Source organism: Rattus norvegicus, chromosome 16, assembly GCF_021556685.1.
Source record: "Rattus norvegicus strain SHRSP/BbbUtx chromosome 16, alternate assembly SHRSP_T2T, whole genome shotgun sequence".
NCBI classification, from domain to species: Eukaryota; Metazoa; Chordata; class Mammalia; order Rodentia; family Muridae; genus Rattus; species Rattus norvegicus.
The window spans coordinates 8,144,770-8,171,964 of NC_141549.1; the positions used below are offsets into that span (position 1 = coordinate 8,144,770).

A 27,195-nucleotide genomic window follows, 5' to 3' on the forward strand; every position below is an offset into this window, starting at 1 on the left:
ATCAGCCTGTTCTGAGAAGAGAGTATCAGGCCTCCCCAGATTCAGTAGAACCAATGATGTAGCACAGAGCTGAATTGGAGGGAGAGGAGGTGGTTCCAGCCCCAGGCCTGAGAAGCTACTCTAGGATCTAGCTTTCTGGACATACCAGGCCAAGCAGTATCCTCCTTTAAGATCTACCAGCAGGGGTCTTTGAGCAAGAAACTGAAGTGATATGTCAGTGTTATGGGGAGGGGAACTTACGGTGACCTTCAGTGGTAGACCCTCCTGGGCATACACTAACTTTCTCCTACTCACCACCAGGCAGAGACCAAATAACAGAGACTTCCCTCACCCCTGCCTCAAAGGGCCAAGAAGAACCCACAGACTTTGGCTGTGGCTGTAGCTTCCTTCCTTGTCAGTCACGTGAGGTTCTGGTTCCCATCCCTGGAGCCTGGGGTCATACAGCTCACTTGTTTCATCTCAAGGAGTCAGGACAGAACACCGCTATGAGCTCAGGGGTCCCATTACTGAAAGCCCTCCTCCTCCTATTAGGTAAGTGAAGGCAGGTGGTGGAAATGGGGTGGGTGTTATCCTTTGCCAGCCTGGGAGCCCAGTGAGCTTAAACTGCAGAGGGGACCCCCATAGGCTTCCTTCTGAATTGTGACACATCCCTCGGGATAGCTGGCCTTGCTGACTTGGGTGGGATACTGAGCACTATCCCTGTATCAGTTCAGATGCTGCTTACAACACATGCTGGGCTGAGGGCAGAGGAGAGGAGGGTGGTGCAGAGGAAAAGCTTCAGGCTTGGCTAAAGAAAAGTCTGCTTCAACTGTGGCTTCATTCCTCACAAACTGAAACATGCTTCTGACACACTGCGTTTCAGTTTCTGACCTAACAAATTGGAAGATAATGTTCACTTAGAGGCTTATGAGAGAATTGAGTTAAACTTAATCGATCCGAATCAAGATAATTTACCTAGAGATAGGCTGGTGGTGCTGCCCGCCCCAACTCCTGGTGCTGACCGTGTGCGGCGTGGGCCACGGAGTGGTCAGTAGGGCAGACCAGAAGCATCTTTATTTCTAATTGCTTGGCTTGGGCCAAGCATTGAAAGGTGGAAGGAAGGAGAAAAACGTGAGTAAGTTACACAGACCGGGATGAAATAAAAAGCCAGAGAAGCACAGAGGGGAGGAGAGTGGCAAATTAGAGAGAAGCACAGTGAGATTGTTAGAAACACACAGAGAAACGGACAGCAGTGATGAGGAGAAAGCCTACTTCACAAAGTCCCCTTGGGTGTCAGCTGTTGCTTCTTTGGAAGAAGGTGGCAGCCATATGCCTTAAGATGCCTTTTCCAGGAAACTGAACAAAACTGGAAGGCAGTGAGGAGGTCACAGGAACCAGCCAGCAGTGACTAAAGGTGCTCAGGACAGCCAAGCTCAGTGTTCTCACCAGGCAAACGGCCAGAGGCCAGCAGAGCCTTTAACCTCAAGTTCTGCTTTGGGCTGACAGAAATACAGACCTCTCTGGCTGGGGAATCTGAGGGAGGGGTCAAATTTAAAAACGAAGAATAAAGTAAAATCATATGAACAGGCAATTTATCGACGAATCGAAGAGAAGCAATAGCATGTGGCATATTTTGGCCCTCCCGAGGTGCACAGTACTGGCTAAAGTTTGCCTTGGCTCTGTCAGTCCCCATAGCTTCATGGAAAGACATCCTGGTACTGCGACCTCTGAGTGCATTTTTAAGCTCTGGGGCCCAGGCTTTTAAATGCTTTCATATAAAGGTAGAGCGTGGTGAGGACCGTGAGGCTTCCAGAAAGTTACTCTGTGCTCTGTTCTTCGCAAGCACAGAGAAATAGACACTTACCTTCTCTGTGCCAGTTTTCTCGTCTGTCAGTAGAGGCTAATGACCTGTCCTACCTCCCCACCATGGTGACTGAGAGAATTAAACCTGTTACCACATTCTGTTCTCTTAGCAGTGTCTGACTCGTGGTGGACACCCGGGGCCAGCCATTAGGAGCACTTACTGATTCTACTTCACAGAGGCTATTTTCAGGGTAGGGGAAGGAAGCTGTTCACAACTTTTGACCCAGAAATTCCATGTCAAAAAATTTACTCTAACAAAAATAATGGAAGTAAAAGCTTCCCAAAAACGTCTAACAGGATGTTACTCAGCACAGGAGGAATTTCAGTTAAGGGGCTGCTCAGATCAGATTATCCAGTGGTCATACCTATGGAGAATTATCTTGGTTGATTGAGGTGAACGGGGGGGGGGTGTCTCAGCTAACTGTGGGTGGTGATACCCTTGAGCAGCTGGTCTGAAAGCTGACCAAGCATGAGGAAGAAGCTGGCCGATAAGCAACTTGATAAAAAGTTGACAACATGACGATCATTTTGACAACAGAAAAGTAAACTAGAGCATTGCCTAAGAGACATTTTTTTTTCCTTTTTTTCGGAGCTGGGGACTGAACCCAGGGTCTGATTCTGGGTCTGACTCTATTTAATTCTCATCATGCTGACTTGATACAATAGCTAATGGGTGGCTGTCACTTCTCAGTAAAGTTGTACACCCTGCTAGTTGCTGTTAGAATCTTCCCGACTCTGAGTGCCACTTCCTCTCTCGCTGAGGCTTCTCCTCAAAAGCGTGCTGAAGCCTGCCTCCTGAGAGCTGACCCCTCAGAACCGTCCCCTGGGTCTCCTTCACCTCCCAAAACCAGCTCCCAAAGGGGACGTTCTTACAATCACGTATTTGGACAGACAAGGAGCAGGAAGCTTACAACATGGAAAGGGCTTGAGGGTCAGAGGTCAGGTACGTGGCGTTGCTCAGATTCAAAATGGGGCGTTTCGATGTTTTAAAGCCGTACATTCAAAGCCAACAGCAAGAGAATGAGAATGGAAAAGGGTGTCGCCACGAAAACACCCTCAGTGGTTTTCAGACTACTCCGTTCAAATTTCTACTTCAAACATAAGAGGCAAACAACAAGAAGCATGCACATACTCAGAAGGGTCGACTTTGAGTACAGTTCACCCCCTTTTCTTTATCAGTATCTCTTTCTGTGTGCCTTACCGTGTGAGCTGCTCGTGGCCAGGCTGTATAACATCAAGGTTCCTCTAGCCGCTAATGCATCAGTGTGTGTTTCCCGGGATGAGAGACAGGCTCAGCAGTGTGGTTGGAGCAGAAGGGACATCACATGACACGAAAACTGCAGGGCACAGAGACCTCATACCCATGATATCACACCTGAAAGGCTCTTTCAGAGCAATCAGAAAGGGCAGGACAGTGGGCAGTGAGGTTAGCGGGGACCTGGGGAGTAGGCTCTGCACATGTGGGTGGTGGTGGTGGTGGTGGTGGTGGTGGTGGTGGTGGTGGTGGTGGTGGTGGTGGTGGTGGTGGAGGGGTGACTGTACTTTGCAGCAATGTGTGGAATATCTTAGAACAGCTGGGAGAGTGCTGAGTTTCCAGTACGGGAACATGAGAAGTGCTCGAGGGACGGAAACTGCCCATTTGCCCTATCTGACCATTGTTCATTGTACATGTCTGCCGAATCATTATGTTGCACATGCAAACATAGCATGTAGATCAAAATGAAGACTGAATAGATTCCCTTGCATGACTATAGGACAGTTGGTAGCACCTTGGGGCAGGGGCTGCCTGAGGTTACCATCCCATTTCAGCCTTCTACAGGGACATACTCAGTCCAGAGACATTTTTTAAGCTCATAGCTTCCTGACAAGCCCTGCCCTGTCACAGAAATCCTCATTATGGGGTTGCCTGATACTCCCCAATGGTTATGCTCAAGTGACCCATTCTTCTTCCAAAACGCAATGTGGCTGGCACTGTGGTCTTCATGCATGGAGGTGCAGAGCCTGTGCGTGGGACTGACGCACCGTTGACATTGTGATAAAACTCTGAACTAGCTCCTGGACTGTGGTCATCGAAACTTCTGCATAAATACCAGATGGACAATGCTTTTAATTTGTGTTACAATATTGATCTAAGAATAACCTCTGGTGATACCTAGAACACGCCCCCCCCCCCAGCATCTTACTAACGGCCCGTCTCTTCTGAAAGCTCTTCCTCAGAGACACACTCCCAAGGACCTGGATCCCAGCAGACGTGTCCACCTTCCCTCTTTGTTCTAACAGTGTTGGAAAGCATCTGCTGAGTTCTGTGTATTATTACAATCATGAGAATAAAAGGAATACAATATCACTTTAATTATGTTCCAGGGCCTAAAGCATCCTTCACTGAAGGAGCCAGAGTTATCGAAAGAGAGAAGCTTTTATTTTTTCCCTGCCTTAATTTATAATGAAAAGATGGCAGAGGCCGGGGTAAAGAGAATTAAATTCGTTTTTATCTTCCAAAGTCAAAGTCATCACTTTCTTCCTTGGCGCTCAGTCCCTGAGATCTTTGTATGAATCTTTCCTGACAGCTTTTCCCCTGTTCCACTTTCTTGCCAAGACAACGCTTTAGTTACGCGGTGAGGAGCCTTATGTGAGAAAGAATCAGTTTGTTGGTTCTCCTTTGCTGCCTACGAGATCATCAGGAGACACAAGGACACCATCCACCAGGGTCTCCAAGCGAGTGGTGGGTGGGAAGGGAGGAGCTGGTTGGCAGGGCCAGCTTCTCCACAGAGCAGGACAGGAAGACTAACTTCGGGGTTTACTCTGTGGCCTCAGGTTTTTGCTTTGTGGTTGGTTGCTGGGTTTTACTGATGCTGTTCAGGAGTACCTTGTATCATCCGAAAGCGTGAGTGCTGTCTGTCAGATCTGTGGCTGAGCAGTGCTTTTATTTATTTATTTTTTTAACAAAATGTATTTTATTAAGAATATTTTAATATTTTAAAGTTAGTTTTAAATTAAATTAAATAAAAACTTTGAGACAGGGAACCACTGTGTAGCCCTGGCTAGCCTGGGACTCACCACATAGACTAGGATAGTCCCCAATTCATACAGAGGTACACTTGCCTCTCCCTTCCAAACACTGGGTATCTGTGGGTATCTACCTGTGTGTATGACACATGTGTGTTTGTGCCTGCAGAGGCCAGAAGGCAGTTTCAGATCCCTTGGGGCTAGAGTTACAGAAGGTTATAAACCATAAGACATAGGTTCCTGCAAGCAAACTGGAGTCCTCTGGACAAGAGAAGTTTAATGTACTGGGTTTACTTTCTTTTTGACAGACTTTTGGGATGCATGAGAAGTTTTCCCCAAGCCTAAATCCTCAAGATTTTTCTCCAAAATCTTGTGTAGTTTCATGCTCTCTCTGTATTTAAATCTGTGATCTGTTTTGTGTTATGTGGGTGTTTTGTATGCATGTGTCCATATGTATGTATACGCATGTGCAGGTGTGCAAGTTATGTGCACGAATGTGTAGAGGCCACTGCCGACATCAGGTGGCTTCCTGTATTACCTTCCACCCTAGTTTTTGGCATAGGATCTCTCATGGGACTGAAACTCACCGATTCAGCTAGACAAGCTCTACGGGGAGCTCCAGGCGTCCCCCTGCCTCTACAACCCCAGCTCTAGGATTTTATGTATAATTGTACCCAGCTTTTGATGTGCATGCTAATTCTGATACATTTCAAGCTTTGTGTGTGTGTGTGTGTGTGTGTGTGTGTGTGTGTGTGTGTGTGTGTTAAGAATTTACGTCTAGGTGTTTTATCTTGTTTGTGTTAATGTATTTTGTTGTTACTGCTCTTTGACCTACAGGTCTTTGATCGCTTCGGCATAGTTGGTTGAAAAACTATTGATTTCCATTGACCTGAATCTGTTGCCTTGTCAAAAGATGGCTGTGCTGTGGAAACAATCTTGACTCTCCTTTCTGTTGAAACATATGTTTGTCTGTCTGCCACAGGTGCAGTCTTGAGTCCCGGGCTACGGAATGTCCCCAGTTTGTGCAGCACTCTCTCCTACCTTATCCTCCCTCTTCCAAACATTTTATAAATCAATTCTAGCCATGTAAATCTGGAAAAAGCCTTTGGATGTTCATGGACAAACTTACTGGGTCTTTTGGTACGGTTCACCTAAAGGGGTAGCACAGGTGGCGGGTAGGACAATGTATCATTCAATGTCCGAATGTATCTTCTAGGAACTCAGCTTGTTTCTGCTGACTAATACTCTTCTTGACTTCTCTCCTCAGAACAGTAGCATTTGGGGACATGGCTGTGTATGTATTGGACTTACATTTCCATGTTTCTGAATGATTACAAATTGTATTATCCTTCAAGTCTTTCCTCCTCTGCATAGCTGAATCTCAAGAAGCCCTTCTGGTTTCTATCTGTGAATCTGAGTCCCACTACCTTGTTGAACACACTTACTCTAGAGATGCTGTTTGATGACTTTTCTCAGATCATCCTAGTATATGCAAATGAGGCCAGGATTCCTGTCCCCATTTTCAGCAATGTTGCATTTATTCTCCATTCTTGTCTTGTTGGCCTAGCAAGGACAGCTAATGCTGAACAGAAAAGAAGTAAAGATAGCTGATCCTCCTCCTCCACCCCATTTTGTTCTTGATCCTTGTTTCTTATCATTAAGACCAGTGATCTCAATCTTCCCAATGCTGTGACCCATGCACTTCATGCTGTATTGACCCCAACCATAAAATTGTATTGACCCCAACCATTGCTACTTCATAACTGTGATTTTGTTACTGTTATGAATCATAATGTTAATATCTGATATGCAGGATACCTGAGTTATGACCCCAAAGGAATTGTTACCCACTGGTTAAGAACTACTGATTAAGAGTAATGTCAGCTGAAAATAAGTTTACAGATGGTCTCTGCGACAGCAAAGGAGTTTCCCTCCATCTCTGGTTTTAAGAGACATTTTGTCACAGATGAGAATAGTATCACAGAATGTGGTCAGATGTGTTTACTGCATTGCTTATATGGTCATGTGACTTATTTCTGGAGCTGTTGGTATGGCAGGGGGCACTGGCTGCCTATGTCCTGGAAAACTCCACTTACCCATGCTGTTTAATTTGTACATGTGACTGAATCCTTGTTAATTGGCAGGACTTTTGGTAGCCATACTCAGGAGTTTTTCTGTGGTGGTGGTGTGTTGCCTTTTCTGGATTTAGGGTGATACTGACGTCAAGATATGCATGGAGGCATTCCTGTTTGTTCCATTTTGGAGGAAATGGCATAGCATTGCTGACAATCCTTTAAATTCTTGCTGAATTTATCCCCTGATACAGTATGCAGCTACATGTCCCTTTAAGGGAGCTTTACAAAATAACTTCGATTTCCTTAATTAATCTCAAGCTTATTTGGGATATATAGTTCATGGTGAGTGAATGTGGGTGCTTTGTGAGTTTTCCAATTGTTTTTCTAGACTCGCAAATGTTTATATTGAGAGCATTTTTATAACATTTTCTTCTTGGTGTTATTAATTATTGTCTTTGTCAATTATGACTCTCCACATCGTTTATGGTGCCTCCGGCTCCGGAGTGACAGTTGTGATTTATCCCTCACATTGGTAACTGCAGTTTTTAAGTTTCTTTGTCAAGCTTGTCAGGATTTTTTTCAATTGGATCGAATTTTCAAAGAAACAATTCTTCCTTTCATTGATTTTTTTCAATGTTGTTTTCTGTTTACAATTCAACTGGTTTCTGACTCCACTTCTTCTACTTTTTTTTTTAAAAGCATATTTAGCTATTAGTCTTTAAGTTTCTTGAAATGAGTATCTTAGATTACGGACTAAAGCTTTTCTTTTCCATGAGTTTAGTGATGTGATTCTTTCTCCCAGGGCAGTGTTAGCTATTGTACACATATTTTAGTGCAGGCAATTTTCGTTCAGTTAATAAATTTCTTATTTATTTGAGAATTCCTTTCTATCCATGTTTTATTAGCCTTTTCTTTGGGAAATGTCCCACTGTCCTCCTCTTCTTAGTTTCTGCCCAGTTCTCCCCCTCCCTTCCTCCCTCCCTCCTTCCTTCCTTCCATACACTGTCTTAGTATATAGCCCAGGTTGTCCTCAATCTTATGATACAAGCTAGCCTGAAACTTGATGTTCTCCCCTCTTAGGGTGGAAGCTGGAGTTACAGGAATATGCCACCATGCCTGGCTGAGAACTGGCTTTGCTTGGAATTCCCATGCATGTGCTTTCTGGACCACCGTGTGCATCGTTTACTTTCCTTGATACTGTGACCTAATGCCCACACAAAGCAACTTAGGAGAGAGAGGACTTATTATGGCTTATGATTTGCTAGGATCCTGTCTTTCATGGAAGGTAAAGCATGGCACAGTTCATGATGGTGGGACCAGGTTGATCAAGCAGCTGAGATATACCTCCTCCCATCTGACATGACCCTTTATTTTCCTTCCCCTTCCCCTTCCCCTTCTCCTTCTCCTTCTCCTTCCCCTTCCCCTTCCCCTTCTCCTTCGCCTTCTCCTTCTCCTTCCCCTTCTCCTTCCCCTTCTCCTTCCCCTTCTCCTTCTCCTCCTTCTCCTTCTCCTTCCCCTTCCCCTTCTCCTTCTCCTTCCCCTTCCCCTTCTCCTTCTCCTTCCCCTTTCCCTTCCCCTTCTCCTTCTCCTTCCCCTTCCCCTTCCCCTTCCCCTTCTCCTTCCCCTTCTCCTTCTCCTCCTTCCCCTTCCCCTTCTCCTTCCCCTTCCCCTTCCCCTTCTCCTTCCCCTTCTCCTTCCCCTTCCCCTTCTCCTTCCCCTTCCCCTTCTCCTTCCCCTTCCCCTTCTCCTTCTCCTTCTCCTTCTCCTTCCCCTTCCCCTTCTCCTTCTCCTTCTCCTTCTCCTTCCCCTTCTCCTTCTCCTTCCCCTTCTCCTTCTCCTTCTTCCTCTACTTCCTCCTCCCCCCTCTTCCCCTCTTCCCCCTCTCCCCCTCCTCTCCCTCCCTCCCCTCCCCTCCCCTCCTCCTCCTCCTCTCCTTTTTCGTCAGTCTGGGCCCCCAACCCACAGGAGTGCCTCCCCCTTCAGGATAGATCTTCCATCTTCTGTTAGCCTTCTCTGGGATCCACTTTCTCATTATTCCCAGCATCTTGGAGTCCCTGAGCAGCCTGCCTTCTCTCTCTACCTTTGAGGTTCTACTAACATTGGGTTTAAAATATGGTTACAGAGATTTTAGCTATGTTTAGTGAGAGGACCAGGAATAAGTAAGCGCATTCCATTCCCCCAGCCTCAGAAGAGTGTCCTTAGAGGATGGCTGACTTGAAGTAATGCTCTCCTGCAGGGGTTGGTGCTACCAAATATCTGTCAGATAGTCACCCTCTATCCCAGAGAATCCTGAAGGGGAAGAATTGTCCCCACAGGGTGAAAAATGTCCGAGGGACATAAGCAAGCTGAACAGAACAATCAGCTTTCTCACCAGCTCTCAAATTAAACTGTCTGTGCTTCTTCTAATCTCACATCCAGACCCTCATTTATCTGTCAGAAGTGCTTCAACTGATCATTTTATTTTAAATTTGATTCCATTAGATACTGGCCAGTGGTTCTCAGCAAGGAAAACTGGGTTTGCTCGTGCCTCGAGTCCAGCTGTGTCCTCCCAAGACTGGGTAGAATTGGTCAGAGCCAGCAGGGCCAAGGATGGCCTCTGAAGGCCCAACTGAGCTCCTCATTTAAGCTTTCCCATGGAAAGTAGTGTGTAGGCCAAGAGTGAGTGTGTGACTGGGCAGAACTTCTGTTGCAGCTGATGGTCAGTCTAGTTCTAGCCCCGTTGAAAGAGAATGTTGGGCAGTACAGGCACAGCGTTGTGTGGAAAGGCTAGGAAGGGCTCTGGAGAGACTCAGCGAAGAGTTCCAAGCTGCCTTGGGGCATTGGACAACAGAGATTGGACTGACAAGCTCTGACCACTGAGCCACGACTCCTGAAGACAGGTCAACTCTTAGTGATGATCCACTCCCTATGCTGGTATGAGATGTTCACAGAGCCAGGCTAAGCCAGGTTCAAAAATTACTCATATATAGGCATATGAGCATGAACAGTTTGTGTCACTTCTTGGGATCATAGTCACCCAGGGAGGACTCTGTTCCATGCCATCAGCTCCTGTGAACAAACATACATACATGCATGCATGAACACACACAAATACACACACACACACACACACACACATAGACATATACACACACAGACAAACACACAGACACACACACAGACACAAACACACACAGACACAAACACACACAGACACACAGACACAGACACACACACACACACACACACACTCACACACACACACACACACACACACACTGCACATGTGCTTTCTTTTCTTAATTTTGCCCAGAAAAAATTTGCCAAGTTCAATAATTAGGTCGGCACTCAGTTGTGGGGAAGAGCATGTGTGAGCTTGGGAGGCCCCAGAGGGGAGGCCCCAGATGAGAGCAAAGGCTTGTGTTAAGACATGATACCTCAGCATAGTGGTTACCCTGGAGAGAGGGAGAGAAAGAAGAGGGAGGGGAGATTGCTTTAATTTTCAGGTACCAGAAAACCAGAGGAGAGACCCCCTTCTCCCCACATGATGGGCATGGAACATGGTTGGCACCAGCCAGAAGTCTAGGGGAAAGTCAAAGCTTGGGTAAGAGATTCTATGAGAGATCTGCCAGCAGTAGGCCCCAGTCCTGAGCCTGGGGTCTTCAAGCATCTAGAACCAAGCCTGGCTTCTTCTGTCTTTGTCCATGATGGCTGTACTGGTTAGAGCAGAAGGGGACAGTGGGCTTCTGAGGTGAGGGGTAGGGTGCGGCAGGAACAGCTTGACTTAAAGCTTAAATGTTTAAATATGTGACACACCCCGGGCTCTGCAGACGTCAGGAGCAGCCTATTAAAAGCCAGCTGGAGGAAGATGCTCAAGTGCATAGAAGGCTCCTCTCAACGGCCTCTCTTGGTCAACAGAGGCAGGCGGCTAGCTGGTGTCCTCACCCTGGGACTCCGATGTGAGCTGCTTGCTGCTGCTTTCTCTGCAGTGTCATGGCCCCTTCGCGTGGGCCGAGCCAGCTGTCATCCCACGGCTCTGTTGTCTGGGCATGTTGCTTCCCTCAGCGGGTCCCTCAGGACGCTAAGCAAAGCTTCCCAAGGCTGAAGAGCACACTATGAATATTGCATGAATAATAATAACCCTACCACTTAGCGGTTATACAGCGCTTCCCCCTTCCCTGATACTTTACCATCATTAATTAGTTATTCTGCACTGAGCCTGCCTCCCTGCTCACTTCCAAGACAGCCTGGGAAAGGCAGCTCTGGGTTGAGCTTCACTCTCAACGGCAGGCCTGCTCTGAGCTGAAGCTCCTAGAAGGGGCTGCAGACATCTTTCTTTTTAGAGATTGGTCACCGTTGCCCTTGCTGGGAGGACTGCCCTTCCTGGTCTGAGCGCTCCCTCGAGAGCCCCCACGTCTCCCACAGCAGATGTTCACATGTACAGACAGCTGTTGCCTGCCTCTCACTCTGGGCACACACATCCCGGGGATGCACACAGCCACCCTCGGCCAGCGACACTGAGCTAAGCACACCACCAGACTCAGCTCAAAGTCACTGAGAGAGTGAGAGGTGACAGAATGGGAACTCCTGGTTCCCAGGATCCTCCGTGTACCTTTCTATTTCTGTGGATTACTCTCCACGACCTATGTTACTGTACTTAGGTCACAGGGATGGGACACTTTCAGGTACTCACTAATGGGCATGGAGAGGCAACAAACTTCCCCTAGTGTGAGTGGACCTGGTGGGGGCTAGAATTTCTTGGAGGACATTGCTTACCTTGCTAACATCCACAAGGCTCCTCATCTTCCAGTATCTATCTCCCCAAGGCTTGTAGCCACTTCCTTGCCAGACATGGCTTGATGTTTGTCTTCACTTCCTGGTAAGAAGGAACCCAGATCCCCACCCCCAGCCAGAGCTCCTCGCAAACATTCTCAAGCTTGGGGTGCCCCTTCAGACCCAAGGCAGTCCCACCACCAACCCATCCATTAGTCTGAGAAGGTATTGATTGCTTTGGCTTCTGGAAGCTAAGTGTTTGGATCCTAGTGTGTGAATCTTTAAGAATTAATTAGTGAAGAGTGCTTGGGAAAACATCATGGGCCCGGGTTTTGATGCTGTCAGGTCACCCACTCTTATCATTCCCTCTTAATTACGGCGCTATTTCTGGAAAGTGGAGGCACTCGCTCATGTTTCTTGGCCTCCCCGGCCTCCTCCTCAGTCTGATGAGGCTTCTATGGCTTCCTGCTTTTCACTCCTGTCCAGGGCTGCTGTGTTCCAGCTGGACAAAACGTGGATAAGACCATGCCCTTCAGTCCCAAGGACTGCTTTGGGGACTTTGGCAATAAGGACCATCAAGGCGACCTATTTGACTGTCCCCATACTTGTTTGAGGACACTCTCTACAGCCTCTGTGACAGGGCTCTGCCAGCTCTACCCTGTTGAACTTCCTCTTTGGTTCTTGTATTCTCAGCCCCTTTTCAGGCCCACCTAGACCCCATACTTGCCTCCTGCTCTGTCCTCACCACCCCCCAATCCCTCTACACTGGCTCTCATTAGACATCCTATCTCTCAGTAAATTGTACACTTGGAGAAGTTTACCAGCACTCCAGGGAGGGTTGAGTATCCCCTTGGTCATCTTTGCTGGCCAATCACTGTGGAGTGAATGTATGGGCAGAAAGTTCCAGTAGATAGCAATACCCACTCACTGCCCATCTTCCAGGATGTCAAGGCCAAGGGCTTGGCTAGGTGTATGGATTAAGAGATGGCTATGCATCCTTGATGGGTAATGCTCCCTGGGCACTAGCGGGCAGCCATCGTGCCCTGGCTGTCTGGAGTCCTCTTGCCTGACTTTTCTCTTCTCGACTGTGTTTTTTTTTTTTTTTTCTTGTTCTGGCCCATACAGTTCTATCTCTGACTAGGTTCTTTCAGACAAAGACTGGGGCACAAAGAGCTGTGGGAGGATGTAGGGAACATCCTGTTTACTGATAATGTGGCTGCTAAGATCAGGCCATGATGAGAGAGAAGGAAGATAACCTGGGGAAAGCTGTTTCCGGTGGTTTGGGGGCTTACGATAGTGCACCTGAGGTTTCTGCAAGTCACAGAAGTTTCTAGACCTCCCTGGAAGCCATGCAGACAGTGGGAGTAAAAAGACCATGAAACCAAGGCCAGAGAGTCTGTCCCCAGTGTTCCACCGAGACAAAGGCTGAGGCATATGACATAATGGCAGACACAGGCCATTATCAGGGTCAGTTCAAACAGCCCGTGGGGGCTGAAAGAGATAGGGCTGCTCTTCCTGGCTTTCTTAGATGCCCACCTACTCATGAACATCCAAGAAGGGAAGGAGCTGCCACACTCATACCACTCAAACAGGGCAGATCTAAAGAATAGAGCAGCATTTACCTCGAGGTCAACGAGGGAGGAAGCTGTGTCTCTAGTGAGCGCTTTTTACATCCCAGAGTTTTAGTCCCCCCATCTCCCAGGAAAAGAGCCAGGCTTAGGATCGAACAGTATCGGGAAGCCCGGCTGCACTGCCTCTTTGATTTTGCACGTCCAGGGTCCTCTCAGTGGTTCTTTCTACGGCCGCATAGTTCCATCCGTGCCCCAGCACAGCCCAGACTCCTGGGGGCTCACAGTTCATTGTAGAAGATGGCGGTGCTCTCAGTAGCCCTTCACGGGCTCAGGGTCACGTGTGCAATGTTATCACACATTTGTCTCTGTAGTTGAACCCTGCTTGACTTTTTATCAACTTGATCTTATCACTTCAAGGCTTTGAGCTACTTCTGGGTCCACGCTGAGTTGCTTTGGACTGATTGGTCAGACATCCCAAGACTCTGCCTTCTACTGAGACTCTCCACCAACCAGGATAGGAGTCCAAGTTGCAAGGGTTCTCAGACATCAGCCTGGCCCCGGGCGGGGGGGGGGGGTGAGTTCTACTAGTATTATGGGTACCTCTGTGCCACAGAGCAAGACACAAGGGGAGAAGGAGGTTTGGGGAGGGATCAGAAGTGATCTTGGACCACTGGAGCCAATGGGAATTTTCCAGAGGACTCTGGAGGTGGCTTTTGCGCTAATTCTTCGAGGTGACGAGAAACATCGGATCAGGGTATCATGACTTGCTCTGTTTCCTTGCTCTCACTGGGTTTGCCTGCAGCTACCCTAAAGTTCTTCACCTCATCCCATGTTCTCCACCTCACTCGACAGCCTGAGTTTTCTATGATCCTGTGTCAGGACTCTCCCCTCAGTCAGTGATCAGTCTGGTTGGTTCTCAAGGCCATCCTGGAGCCAGCCTTCTCCAACAAGAATCACCTGAAGTGGTTCCCCAGAGGAACCTCAAGATGCTACAAAGGATCAAGTGGCAAACACTCACTCCGGCCCTCTTGGTCACTCTTTGGCAATTCATGATCTCTGGGCACTTCGGGTTACCCTGCTGCTGTTCGTGTGTGTACCCTTTAATGACAGGGTGGATGCTGCTCGTGACATTGGAAGCCTTTTTCCTTTAGCTGGGAATGTCAGAATTCCTGAGATCTAAAGTTAGGGCCTACCGCCCACCCCTCAATGTTTAAGTACCAAGATGAGTGTGGGCAGGCATCGGTTGACAAACATTTAGGGCGGCCACCCCTATTTTTAGTCCAGATACTTATAGAAAGACACATGCCGACTAGCCCACAACTGGGAATCACACACCCTGATTCTGCCCAAATAAGGTGGCAGAGAATGTTAGCCCCCAGTGCGAGTGGACCCAACAGGTGGACAGCACAAAGAGGCCTGGATGCCAGGGATGGGCTTTTTGCGGGTCAGATTCCAACAGAGATGGGCAAGTCCAAACTGTGCCGTGGGCTCAGTCTTCTTGGCTCTCCTGAGGTGGCCCTGCCTTCTTCCGCTGGAAGGGAGGCTCGGCTACTTGATAGGGCCTTTACTCTTGTCTTTCCCCCCTTTTCAGTTCCAGCAAAGAACTTGGTCTTCATGCACGTTGAGTAAGTCCTCTACCCCTAGTTACCTACACCTGTAGTTCAAGAGCCATAAACTCTTACAGGAGCCATCTGCAGAGCGGGCCACAGGCTGCAGAGGCACAGAGAGGTTGCTGTGTTTGTGTCCTCATCAAATTTGTCTGAAGCTGCTTTAAACCCAAATGGGGTGTGGAGAGACAATTGAGTGCCTTGATGTACGTTCCTCTGAAAGAGAGCTCCTGTGTATAGGACGCCACCTATCCACACTTGAAGGCTATGTGGGCTCCTTCTCCGGAAAGTGCCAAGGTCTTAGGAAGTCCATCTAGAAGGCAGCAGCTGAAGTTATGCTCAACCTCATCACCCAGCTCATCAGGGACAGGGATGAGGGACAGTGCACATCTGTGCACATGCACGCATGCATGCACACACACGTGCACATGCATGTGCATGTGCACATGCCTGCATGTTGCAGCCAGGATCATGGGGTTAGAGGTAGCAGGTGACATTTGCCTCAGGGACAGCAGCCATGATATATCCATCCAGGTCCGGACTGCACAGGCTCTTAAGAGCCGGTTCCAGTACTTTGCTCTGTCTCATTACAAGAACTCCTACAAAACTTGTGGGCGGAAGCTCCTGCTGGGTTTGCTCGAACTTCCTCCTGGGGTCTCACACATCCCAGTGCAGGGCAAGGCATCCTGCAGTTCCATGACTCTGTTGGCAGACAAGCCCTGCTAGGGCTATCCATCCTCCAGCCTTTGCAGAGCTGGGGGATTGGTGAGGCTCTCTACAGCCCAAGAGGGACTCCCCCAGCTCGTGACCCTAGCAGGAGGCAGGTCGCCTGCTGGATGGATCCTTACCCAGGGGCTCATTAGAGAGCAGGGCTAGACCTCCCAGTGAGATAGTGAGAGCAGAGGAGCTAGGGCGGATAGGGAGGATTTTTCTCCCTGAGGAGGGGAAAGGCTGCCGCCGAGTGGCCAGAGGGCTGGCTAGCAGGAATTATTGCTCTAGTGCACAGCTCCACCCACTGACTAGGTTTGTCTCCATAAGATAATTCCCTCAGCGGGAAGGAAGGAAATCTCCTAAACTGGAAGATTCAGAGATTACTGGAATGCCTCAAGGCTTAGCGGGGATCCAAGCACAGTACAGAGAGGGTGGTGTCTCAGGGACCTGCAAAGGCTGAGCTGACCACAAGGCAGGAGTCCCAGCCTTGGGACCCAGAAGAAGGATCCCAGTGTTCAGGAAAACATGAACCTGGGTCGTATTGTTAACTAGGGCGGGACCTGGGGAGGCCTGGGCAGGGCTTGGGGCTCTGACGTTGGTTAGAGCTTCCTTCCATGCTCTCTTCCCTCTTCCCCAGTGGTCTGAGCTGCAGTGACAGCCTCTGGGTTGCCGGGTTTTGCTCCTGGCTCTGCATACAGGCCTCTGGCTTTCTCATCTGTGTCCTCATTTCCCTGTCAGTGCCATCTGTGTTCATAACAAATGTTCCCATTAAGAGCAACGCTCACCAAGCCGAGGACCCAAAGAGGAGACCTGGGAAGTTGATGATTGGGGGTTAAAAGCAGGCTGACCCCTAGGGACCTGGCCTCCCTAGAGGATGCCGTTCATGGTCCCTGCCTTCTGTCCACTACAAACAGAAAGAGGTGTATCTGTCAGCAAAGAGTTTGGTCCAAGGGGAGAATGGGACACATTTCTGAGGTTGGAATGTCAGCCAGAAATCCTGCTCTCACCCGTAGCCCGTGGGTGCAGTTCTGGGTCTTTCCCAGGTCCACAAGTGGTTCAGTGTAGCTGCAGCAGCAGGCTTAATGTAAAGAAATGTCAGTGCAATGGAGCTTATTGGGGGTTTCATCCAATAGAGAAAATCAAGGTCATTGTGTGTGTGTGTGTGTGTGTGTGTGTGTGTGTATATACACACACACACGCACGCATGTGAACAGGTGCACATTGTGTGGGTAGATTTCTGTAGGAAAGAGATATCTGTATGTTTCCAAAAGGAACTGTAGTCCAAACAAGGCTGTGAGATTTGCTTCAGAATCTCCAGGATTCACTTGCTTGTCAAGTGTCTCAGATAAAACTTCCAAACTAGGGGCTGAGGAGATAAATGATCAGTGGCTAACATCACTTGTTGCTCTGCTAGAGGACCTAAATTTAGTTCTCGGCACCAAATCCAGGCAGCTTATAGCTGCCTGTACTCATAACTCCAGGAGGACTGATATTTCTACTAGTCTCCTTAGTCATGTGGACTTACACATGCATGAAGACACCTGTGTATACACACAATTAGAAGTGAAACCAGTCTGTAAAAATAAATCCTGAACTGTTACAATGACTCCACTCCCCACCAAACATAGAAACCAGCTGACCTGTAAGAGTCCACGATTTGCTGAAGAATGATACCCGGGACCCAAATAGTATGTAAACTCAAAGAACATTTTATTCTGCTGAGGTCCAGCATGCTGGGGTCTACCATCTATAAAGATGGAGAGACCCCAAAGTGAGCTCATAGACCTGACTTAAAGCATATTAGGGGTATTCTGGGGAGGGGTAGGTGAACTCTGTAGGATTAATGGTGGGGCCCCATGTCTGCTCCACCATAGGGCTCAGGACACTCAGGGAAGCAGGATGTTGGAAGTTGACTGTGCTTACCGGACAGGTGTTGTGCTGTGGGGAAGCCTCTGGACACCGCTCCACGGGTGGGGAAGCACAGTCTGTGGCACAGGACACAGCCAGAGTTGGCTCGGGGGTCCCTGGGCTTGCAAGGAGGGGAGGCAGCCTGGTTCTCAGGCTCTTGGGCAGGCCCGAGGCTGAGGTGGGGAAGAGGGGGAGCTTTGGTTGGTCCTGCCTGGTCCTGTCTTTGGCTTGACTACAGTAGGCTTGAGCTTGGCTGTCGCTGCTAGGAGTGCAAGGAGGCTTTCTTTAGGAGATTAGATGGCTCTGTAGGTGAAGGCCTTCTCTATGGCTCCCCATAGTGGATTCCGATGAAAAGAGGCAGTTCATGGTTTCAAGACATTTATTGTCATGGCAGAAAGTGGATGAGTAAAACTATACCTCCCTTCTCAGAGTGGGCCTGAGATTAAATACCTTTTGCAGGGAGGAGAGGCTGGGAAGGGAAAGTCCTTGGCTAAGCCTCCAGGCCTTTAGGTACCTCATTATAATGGAGATCTGTCTTCAGACTACATCACTTGTGGTCACATCCTCTACCTGTAGAGGGGTATGGAGCGTTATCCTTATGTGACTGATGGCCACAAATCTATGGAGGGCTGCAGCTATGACTGGCCTGGTTTCCCGGTAGTCAGGTGAAACTCCTACCCTCCTTCAGGGGCTCAAGTGTCCTCGACTGGAAACCAGGGTGCCTTTCACAGTCCCACAGACCTCTATCTTAATCTTGGCTCTATCTCTAGAGACATTCCAGAACCATCGCTGGTCCCTGGGGGTTGGGAATTCTTGCTTCTGAGGCCTGAACTTGCTGGGCTTGCCTGGGCTTGCCCAGTTCTTAGAAACAGAGGTTTAGGCCTAGTCCTTGAGCTGCCAAGCTGAAGCCTGTCATGGAGTCAACCTGTCTCTGTCCTTTGTGTAGTGCTAGCTGAACACTGAGGGTGTGCTGAGTGTCACTGAGGGTGGTCAGTGGTCATGGGTGAATGGAAAAACTCTTTGCTCATTCGGCAAGCAGAGCCTCACTCCCTTTCACCCTAGGGGGTCAGGGCTCAGGAGGCAGCCTCCTGAGAGCTCAGTGGGAAGGGCCCAGCCACCTGTTCTCTCCCATGGAAGATCCACTGAGGTGCATGAGAGGAGGCTGAGATTAAGTTGGTCACTGGCCCGAGTGGGCGTGCGGGTCTAAGTCCCTACTGTTGCTACTTTTATTCTCTAGACTTTCAGCCAACTGCAGTCTATTATGATCTGAAAAACTTAATGGGAATTTCCTGAAATAAACACTTCATACATTTTTTTCTTTTCTTTTCTTTTAGTATAGAATAGTTTATTCAGAGCATGGGGAGGGGAAGTAGGGACCCGGCCATGAGCAGGTGGAGAGAGAGGAGGGAGGAGAATGGGGGCAGGAAGTTAAGAGCAACAGAGCAAGAGTCACTTCATACATTCTAAATAACCTTTTATAATATATGTCATAATCATTCTACCTTATTATTGGCTATTGCTGTAAATATTTTGGATGTCTAGGTGTACATGTGTAGGAGAGAAGGTGTGTGTAGGGTTTGGAACTTTGGGGAGTCTTGGGCTGTATTTCCCACAGGTATGGTATATGGCTTCTTGGCTCCCAGCCCTGCCACCTTCTACTTGGCTCGATCTTTGGGCACATTATTAATTTCTCAATATCTCTGCTTTCTCATTCATCAAATAGTGATGACCACAGGACCCGTGTCGCAGAGTGAATGTTATATTAAATATATGACCATCTGGACTGTACATAACATCTGTCTCAGACTAAGGCCCACAGTCTATGCAGCCTGTCTGTAGAGCCACCAGTGTACTAGTGAGTGGGGTCTCTGTTTCAGAGCTTAAATGCCTGGCCCAAACCATGAGGCATCCCTGCATGCTGGCCTTGCTTACAGCCTCCATCATTCATTCATTCATTCATTCATTCATTCATCCATCCATCTGACATCCATTGAGACTTCGTATCTGTCAGGTACTGTGTCAAGTACTAGACACTCCCGTGCAGCCATTGGAGAGATCACAAAGACACATTCGGTGGCTAAAAGCTGGTCGAGAAGCTACCATCATGGCAGCTGAGGCCCAGGAGCAATGTGTAAATGTTAATATTGAGTTGGTCAGTTAAGTCGGAGAACCACAGGGCTGTTGAGGTTCCAAAAGGGACAGCATACCTACGTGTGGAGAGTCAGGGAAAGATGGCGTAGACCCAAGACCAGAAAAGGGCAGAGAGAGTAGTAGGAGAGGCTAGACCAAGGGAGTGGCCCAATGTAGATGTCTGGTAACAGTGAACCGGATGCAGGCTGGGATAACACAGGGTCTTAGAAACTGATCAGGAATAAGGTGCTGAGCCCAACAGGATCTTGTACCTTGGCTGGGCTTTAAGGAAAAATTGAGCACTTTAGCAAGGCCCTGAGACTCTGTGACAGTCAGAAAGACACTGAGTTCTTGAGAGTGGTGGTCAAAGGGAAGAAGGTTTGGCCAATGATGCCCCCCTGGAACTCAGCCCGACAAGCATTGGGCTTCTTTTTGTTATTTTTATTGTGTATATCTCCATCCTGTCTCTGTCTCTGTCCTGCAGTGACAGGCATGTGTGTGACCAGGCCCCTCTCCTCCCTTTTACAATGCAGGTGCTGGGGACTGAACTCGGGCTTTTATGCTCGTGCAGCAAGTTCTCTTACCGCTGAGAAGCGCCCCCTGCCCTGGCTGTGGTTTCTAACAAGGCTTGGGATTCTTTCTTAGCAGGCACTGGGAGAGCTCAAGTGCTGGCAACAGGCAAGTCTGCTGGGACTGAGATCGGTAGGTAACCTCCTTGTTCTGTGTACAGAGTTGGAGTGATACCTTGCGAAGAATTCCAATACATGCTGGTGTGTGTTCTTGTTAGCCAGCACACAGCTTGTCTACAGGTCCAATGAGTGGTCAAAATACCTTTATTCTGGGGGATACAAGCCATGGAGGCACCTCTGTGTGCTGTCTGTCTCTAATCTAGCTCCCCCAATGCCTTATCCTATATTTACGGGCTTTTGACAGCAAGTTCTGCCATCCTCCCTGATCCTCATCTATGGGGTAGTGGACCATGCCACCAGACAGAAGAACTGGTAAGGTCACTCAGAACCCCAAAAAAAGTCATAACTGATAATGACAGGGGTTCGGGCTAGCTCTTGACCTAGAGCATGTGACTGTGACACCCAACTAAGAAGACCAAGACAACCCATCACATAGCATAGAGCCTAGAGTCCTCCATCCCTGAGTGTTCAGCCAATAAGCATCCCTTTGTAGGCATCCCTTCCTGGAAAACGTATTTAATCTCTGGTCTACCCTGAGTAGGTAGTATGCATTCTCATCCTCCACAAATAAAGCAGTTTGGACAAGCAAAGACTGTTTCCTTTATCAAGGACTGCTACACAGAAGGCCTTCATCCTACAGAGTCAGGCCTAAGACTCCTACACAAGGCCCCTTCACACTCCTGGCACTCACTCTGAGCTAAACTGAACCCTCTCCACCCCAACCCTGGGCTCATTATTGGCCTGAAGGCCCACTCTCAACTCCTCGATGTTTCCGGCAACATCCAGGAGGTTGAGAACTACAGCCACCGTCCCAGTGCCCCTCATTTCTCATTCGGAGAAACACGGGATGGCACCCCATCATAGGCTGTATTTTGCCTTCCCTGAGTGGCATGTTGATGTTCCATGAACCCGGCACCCCATCAGTGAGGAAGAAACAGACTAGCACCCCTGCATTTTGCTTCCCAGTGACAGATCAGCAGCAAGGCTAAATGTAGACCCGCCCTTATCTATATTCACCTGTCCCCTCCCATACTGCCTGCTCCTCCTTGTACTAAGGCCTGCTTTACTAGCAGGGAATAATCCTCTAAGGAAGCTCTGGGCCCGTGGACTGCCACACCAGTCCAGACCACTTGCCATGTGACAGAGATAGTGGTGAGCTCTTTACCTGCCCTTCTCAACAGACTCAAAGCTCCTTGAAGAGAGAGCAGGTCCTTCACTGTTAGCTTTTAGCTTTGCTGTGTATTGACAACTTTCAAATCCTTGATAGATGAGCCATTGAATAGATTAAGGGACAAGCAAGAGAGGAGGTCAGGAAGCCAGATGAGTAAGCTGCCTATCACCAGAGCTCGGGTGGCCAGTCCTGGGGAACATGACTGCAGGGTGGGCCTCTAGGGTTTGGGGAGGAGTTGGGAGTGGAGAATGGGAAGCACAGAAGGTTGCCATGTGGGATGTTTAACTCCAGGATCATGGCCCTGAACTTCATGTAGAACTGGAAGGTTCCTGGAGGCTGACAGCTAACTTCTGAGTTCAATTCTTCCCTGTGCTTCAGATTTCAAGTACGTTGTTATCGGTACGGCATTAGGAGTAGCCCTATCTGCCGGTTTCCTTGCCCTGAAGATTTGCATGATCCGGAGACACTTGTCTGATAATGACTCTACAGACCTGAAGAACACACCCCAGGGTAAGGGAGCCACGACAAACAGAGCCTGCCCTGCTCTGCAGAAGAAAGCGTTGTCTCTGCCTGTTGGCCTTTTGTGTTGCTGTGACAAAACACCGGAGGCAATCAACTTAAAGAGAGGAAAGGGAGTAGGACTCACAGTGTTGAAATTTTGGTCCATGCTATATTGATCTTGGTTTGGGACTGATATAATAAGCCATGGGTGTGGAGGAAGAAGCTGGTTCTTCTCAGAGAGAAGAATCTGGGGCTCTACAATCCCCACAAGGACATGCCCCAAGGCCTAAGATAGGTCCCAAACACGATGAGCTATGGGATAAACCTTTAACATATGGGCTTTGGAGAACATTCTAGACCCAAGCTATAGCAAATGGTGTCCTGTGAGGCCACCTAATGGGAGATATTAAGGGACACTGTGGCAAAAGACAGAGCAAACCCACAAGCCCACAGTCCAGGAACTTCCACAGAGAACCAATGGGGCGTCTCTGCAGCCATCTTCTCCCTGTGCCTCCTGCCTATTTCTGTCACTGTGCACTTCTGTATTCAGGCACTTTTGGTATTCCTGAGAATTAAGCTCTCTGGAGAAAGATGGGAAGATCTGAAGTCAGTTTCAAAATGAGACCTCTGTTTTCTTGTCCCATGAATACGACCAGATAGCATTGACCCCAGGGGACCCTGAGGTCCTGAGCTCAGCTGGTTGATGGGCAAGTCATACCCACAGCAGGGCGAAGTGGTTGCATATGATCCAGATGTGGCTCGGCTCATGTGCCTTGGTGAACAGTATCGAGGCAGTTCACAGCCTGTGGTGTGTTGGGGAGGGCTTCCCTGCAGGGCCTGAGTGGTTTCTCCGTGAGTCATGTAGCAAAACGTGACATGGGCTTGCACCCCTCTCTCTGGAAGACATCCACAAAGCAGTCTCGGAGAGAATCAAGATGGTGATGGTGACATTTTCTGTGGGGGAGTTCTGAAGACAAGGAGGAAGGAGCCTCTCTCCTCTTAGAAAACATGACCCATTAAAGATAGTGTAGGCCTTGAGGGGGCTTCTGGAAATGGACACTACTGGTCACAAGCACATGTCTGTCTTTGATTTGGTTTTCTGACCAGTAAGAGTCAAGAAACTGACTTCCTATCCCACAGTGCCCAAGCTCCATTCTCCTGAGAACTTCAGCCCTTTTGGGAGATTCAGGCTGCAAGCAGAGGGGTTATGGGTCATGGTCATGGGAACACTCAGTTGCATGTGTGTGCCAGTCAAGCACATCGAGCCACTTCCCAACGGGTGATACACTATAGAGCTCCTCCACCCTGCTGGCATTGAACCTTCAGATCAGCCAGCTGGGCAAAGGAGTCACAGGCCTTTCCCGCTAACACTCTGCTTTCTCTGTTTAGGCGCCATCTTGTTGAAGGAGAAAAGCCTCAGGTAAGGTCATTACAGATTGGACAGTGGGGTACCACCCCCTACCCAGTACCCCCACCTCAGCTATTGGGTCACAGCTATTGGCTCTCTAGAGGTCTGAAATGGCCCCCAACAGGTTCTGTCTCCTACTCTTCCTCTCTTTGGACCAGTGCTGGTGGGGTCATGAGGGCAGCAGCCACAGGGTCCAGTAGCCAAAAGCCTCAGACTTATCTTTGCATACCTAGGATTAGTCTCTCCCTGATACTTAGAACATGCACGTTTTACACTTAGAATAAAATCCGCACCTCCTCCATGACCAGGGTTTGTCTCAGACTAAATTTTCCTGCTAGCATCTGGCAGCTTTGCTTTACCTGTGGAGCCCAAGCCTTTGGCCAGCCTGCCCTGGGACCTTTGCACTCACCATTTTCTCACACAGAGGGGTTCTCTGCTCAGATGGTTGCAAGCCTCGAGTTTCACCTCCTTTACAGCCCTGCCTCAGTGCTGCCTGCTTTGTTTTAATAGGAGAGACCCACCTGTCCTTCTCTTTCCTGTCCACGTGTGCACAGGGATGTGTTGTGTGTCCCAGCCTTGTGCCCATGCACGTGTACCCATGTGGATACCTGAAGCAGGTTGCGTGTCTTCTTTAATCATTCGTGACCTTATTTTTTGAGACAAGGTCTCTTACTGAACCCAGAACTTGCTGGTTTGGTTAGGCTGGCTGACAGCAAGGTGCAGGGGTCCCGTGCTGCTCCTTTCCCGGGGCTGGGTTACAGACACACATCTGACTTTTGCCAGGGTCCTGGGGATCAAGCCCAGCTCTTCATTCTTGCTGTAAGAACTTTTCTGACTGCGCTGTCTCCCAAAGCCCTGGCTTTAGTTTTTCTCCATAGCTCCTTTCCACAGTTGTATCTCACGTCGTTAAATTCTTTGGATTTTCTGTTGTTGTTTTGTTGTTCATTTCCCACCTTAAAATGTGACCTCCTTGGAGGCAGGTCTTTCTTTTTGTCTCTGTGGCCCTGGCAGGCAGCCCAGTGCATGGAATAGAGTGAACGAACGAACGAACAAATGAACAAACGAATGAATGAAATGGATGGACGTGAGGCCATGAGACAGGTACTGGGTGGCAAGAGAGGAAAGGCAAGCTCTGTCCAACTACAGGGGACACAGGTGACAGTCATCTGAGAGTGGTGAGACAGGAAAGACCTGTGGGACCCTGTGGTACCTTGGAGGTGCCGAGGGGCACACTCAGTGAGAAATAGATTGCATCAGAGCGCAGGTAGAAATCCAAGAGGAACCCACACAAGCACAGTAGCCTTGGGAAGGGAGGACTCCAGTGGACATAGGCTACTGTGGGAGCCATATGAGGACAGATGTCTCTCCCTATGGTGTCGGGAGGGAAGCTGATGAAGAGAGAAGAGGATTCAACTCCCTGGGGTTTGAGAAACTTGGAACAACTGAATGATATTCTGAACTGTGTCCTGAAACTTCCTGTACAACACCAAGGACACAGGGAGGGAGCGGGGCAGTGGGCTGGTCACATCCTCCTCAGGAGCTAGGAGAAGGGCTGTGCAGATGGGATCCCGCTGCGTGCCCCTTCAGTGCTCAGACTCTCCCGGAACAACCTCTGAATCACAGCCATGAGGCTGCAGAGAGAACACCAAAGCAGGAAGGTCCTAGATTCTTTGAGGCATGGGAGCTAGAGGAGACAATGAACCCTCAAAAGCAACAGCCATGGGCAGTAGAAGAAGAGGACGGAGCCACTGCAGCAGAGGGAGGTGGTCAAGTTTCCCAGATTAACACTAGATGAAGTCAGGGATCCCAGACAATTTGAGGTCCCAGGAAGCGGCTGAGCACAAGAGCCACCCCCGACCCACATTGCCAGCCCAGCCTCATCTTCTGGTCTGCTTTATTCCCAGCATCCCCCTCTGTTACCAGGCGTGTTTTCAGCATCCTCCCTAACAGGAAGGAAAGCTGGCACTGCCCTAGTGGCAGCCGTGACTCTTCTGCTTGCCACGATAGGAATGCTGGCACTAGCTAGAGAGCTCTCTTGGACAACATTCCTTAAGGACTATGGGAAATTCTCCAGGGATGATCCTTTGGCCACACTAAAAGCCGAAGTGTGGTCTTTTGCACAATTAAAGTTGAGAAAACTGGGCTGTAAGACAGGGAGAGTCCAGTTCTTTCACAACTTTCTTTTTGATAGTGGACGATCAGTCAGCTGACGCAGTCCATTTAATAAAAACAAGCCACCACTCTGACAGCCAACTTCAGTGTGGGCGGCTGTCTGGCTCTCATTCTGCTTCGTGGGGGTCTGCGAGTGGGAAAGCCCGCTTATTGGAAGCAGACTCTGAGGGGCAGAATCTCCAGGTCCTGGTTGAACTTGCCCTTCTCTGGTTTACCCACATGCTATAGCAAGGTCCAACTGACTGGGATGGCTCTAGGTCTGGAATCATGTCTCATCTCCTCTCTTGTCCTCTTTCTGTTTGAGAAAAAAACAATCTTGAAATCCACAGAAAAACTGAAAAGTTGCTAACAAAACATGTATGATCTCCATACTTCTCCCTACCCCCCAACCCTGAATTATTCATTTTAAACTACCTGAGGTGGCCCAGGGAGTGGCACTATTAGGTATGGCTTTGTTGGAGTAGGTGTGGCCTTGTTAGAGAAAGTGTCTCATGGTAGGGGATGGGCAATGAGACCCTCCTCCTAACCACATGAGAGCCAGTCTGCTGCCTTTGGAACAAGCGGTAGCACTCTCAGCTCTTCCAGCACCGTACCTGCCTGGATGCTGCCATACTTCCAGCCATGATGATAATAGACTGAATCTCTGAACCTGTAAGCCAGCCCCAATTAAATGTTTTTTGTAAGAGTTGCCTTGGTCATGGTGTCTGTTCACAGAACGAAACCCCTAAGACACTACCTAAGCTGAAAATTGTGCAATGTCCCATTTTTAATTCTTTCTTCCATTCTTTCATTGGGAGGAGGGGTCAGGAATACAGGAGGAGAGACAGAACACTGCCTGTGTTGTGTAGGCATCATCCTGCACCAGGAGGTGCATACCTGACTCCCAGCGGTCTTTCTGTTGGTGATGTTTCCTGTGATAGCTTGGCTAGGGAACCCTGCGCTTGCTTGCTGCACTGTAGAGAGCCTGATGCTCTCTGTCAAAAGCAAATACTCTGAAGACTGATGCTTCGTGACTGTACCCTGACCCTCAACGATGCCTCACCCACTGACTTCTCAACTATTTCTAACTCATTTGTGAGTCAACTGTTGCCATTTGGTAGTTACAAACCTTAAATACCTTAAAATACCACGACATGGACAATCCTGATACCTCTTCTTTGTCTAACAGTGGTCATTCTTTTTTTTGGGGGGGGGTAGGTGCTTCTCTATTTTTTAGTTTTTATCTTCTCTAATTTTTAGTTTTTGTTTATTATTATTATTCGAGACTTCAATGCCTTTTAATCTATCACTCTCAAAATTCTTTGTTATTTGAAATATCTCAAGTTAAGTCAGTGCAAGGTATTTCTTTATGACAAGTGGGTCCTGTGATGACACTCTACTGTCCTGGAGCACATTTCATACTAAACACATATACATACTTACAAACACACAGATACATGCACACACATGCATACACACATGCACATATACACACTCATATATACATATATACACACATGCAAACACAGACACATACACACACATGCACATACATACATATATACATATATACACACATGCAAACACAGGCACATAAATAGAGACATACAAGCACACATACACACATAAAATGCACAGACATGCATAGATATACACACAGAGAATGCACAAAC

The 27,195-nt window shown here is 48.6% G+C and overlaps 1 protein-coding gene across 2 annotated transcripts in view; it reads left to right on the top strand.

The window, feature by feature from the left end:
• The first annotated feature begins 447 nt into the window (after positions 1-447).
• Tmem273 (transmembrane protein 273) overlaps positions 448-27,195 on the top strand; it is a 32,492-nt gene continuing 5,744 nt past the window's right edge. For both annotated transcript variants that reach the window (XM_087588901.1, NM_001134605.3), the window contains 4 exon segments: positions 448-531; positions 20,248-20,304; positions 21,841-21,972; positions 23,353-23,383. In XM_087588901.1, the coding sequence (XP_087445027.1) occupies positions 486-531; positions 20,248-20,304; positions 21,841-21,972; positions 23,353-23,383 (266 nt within the window). In that variant the 5' untranslated portion in view covers positions 448-485.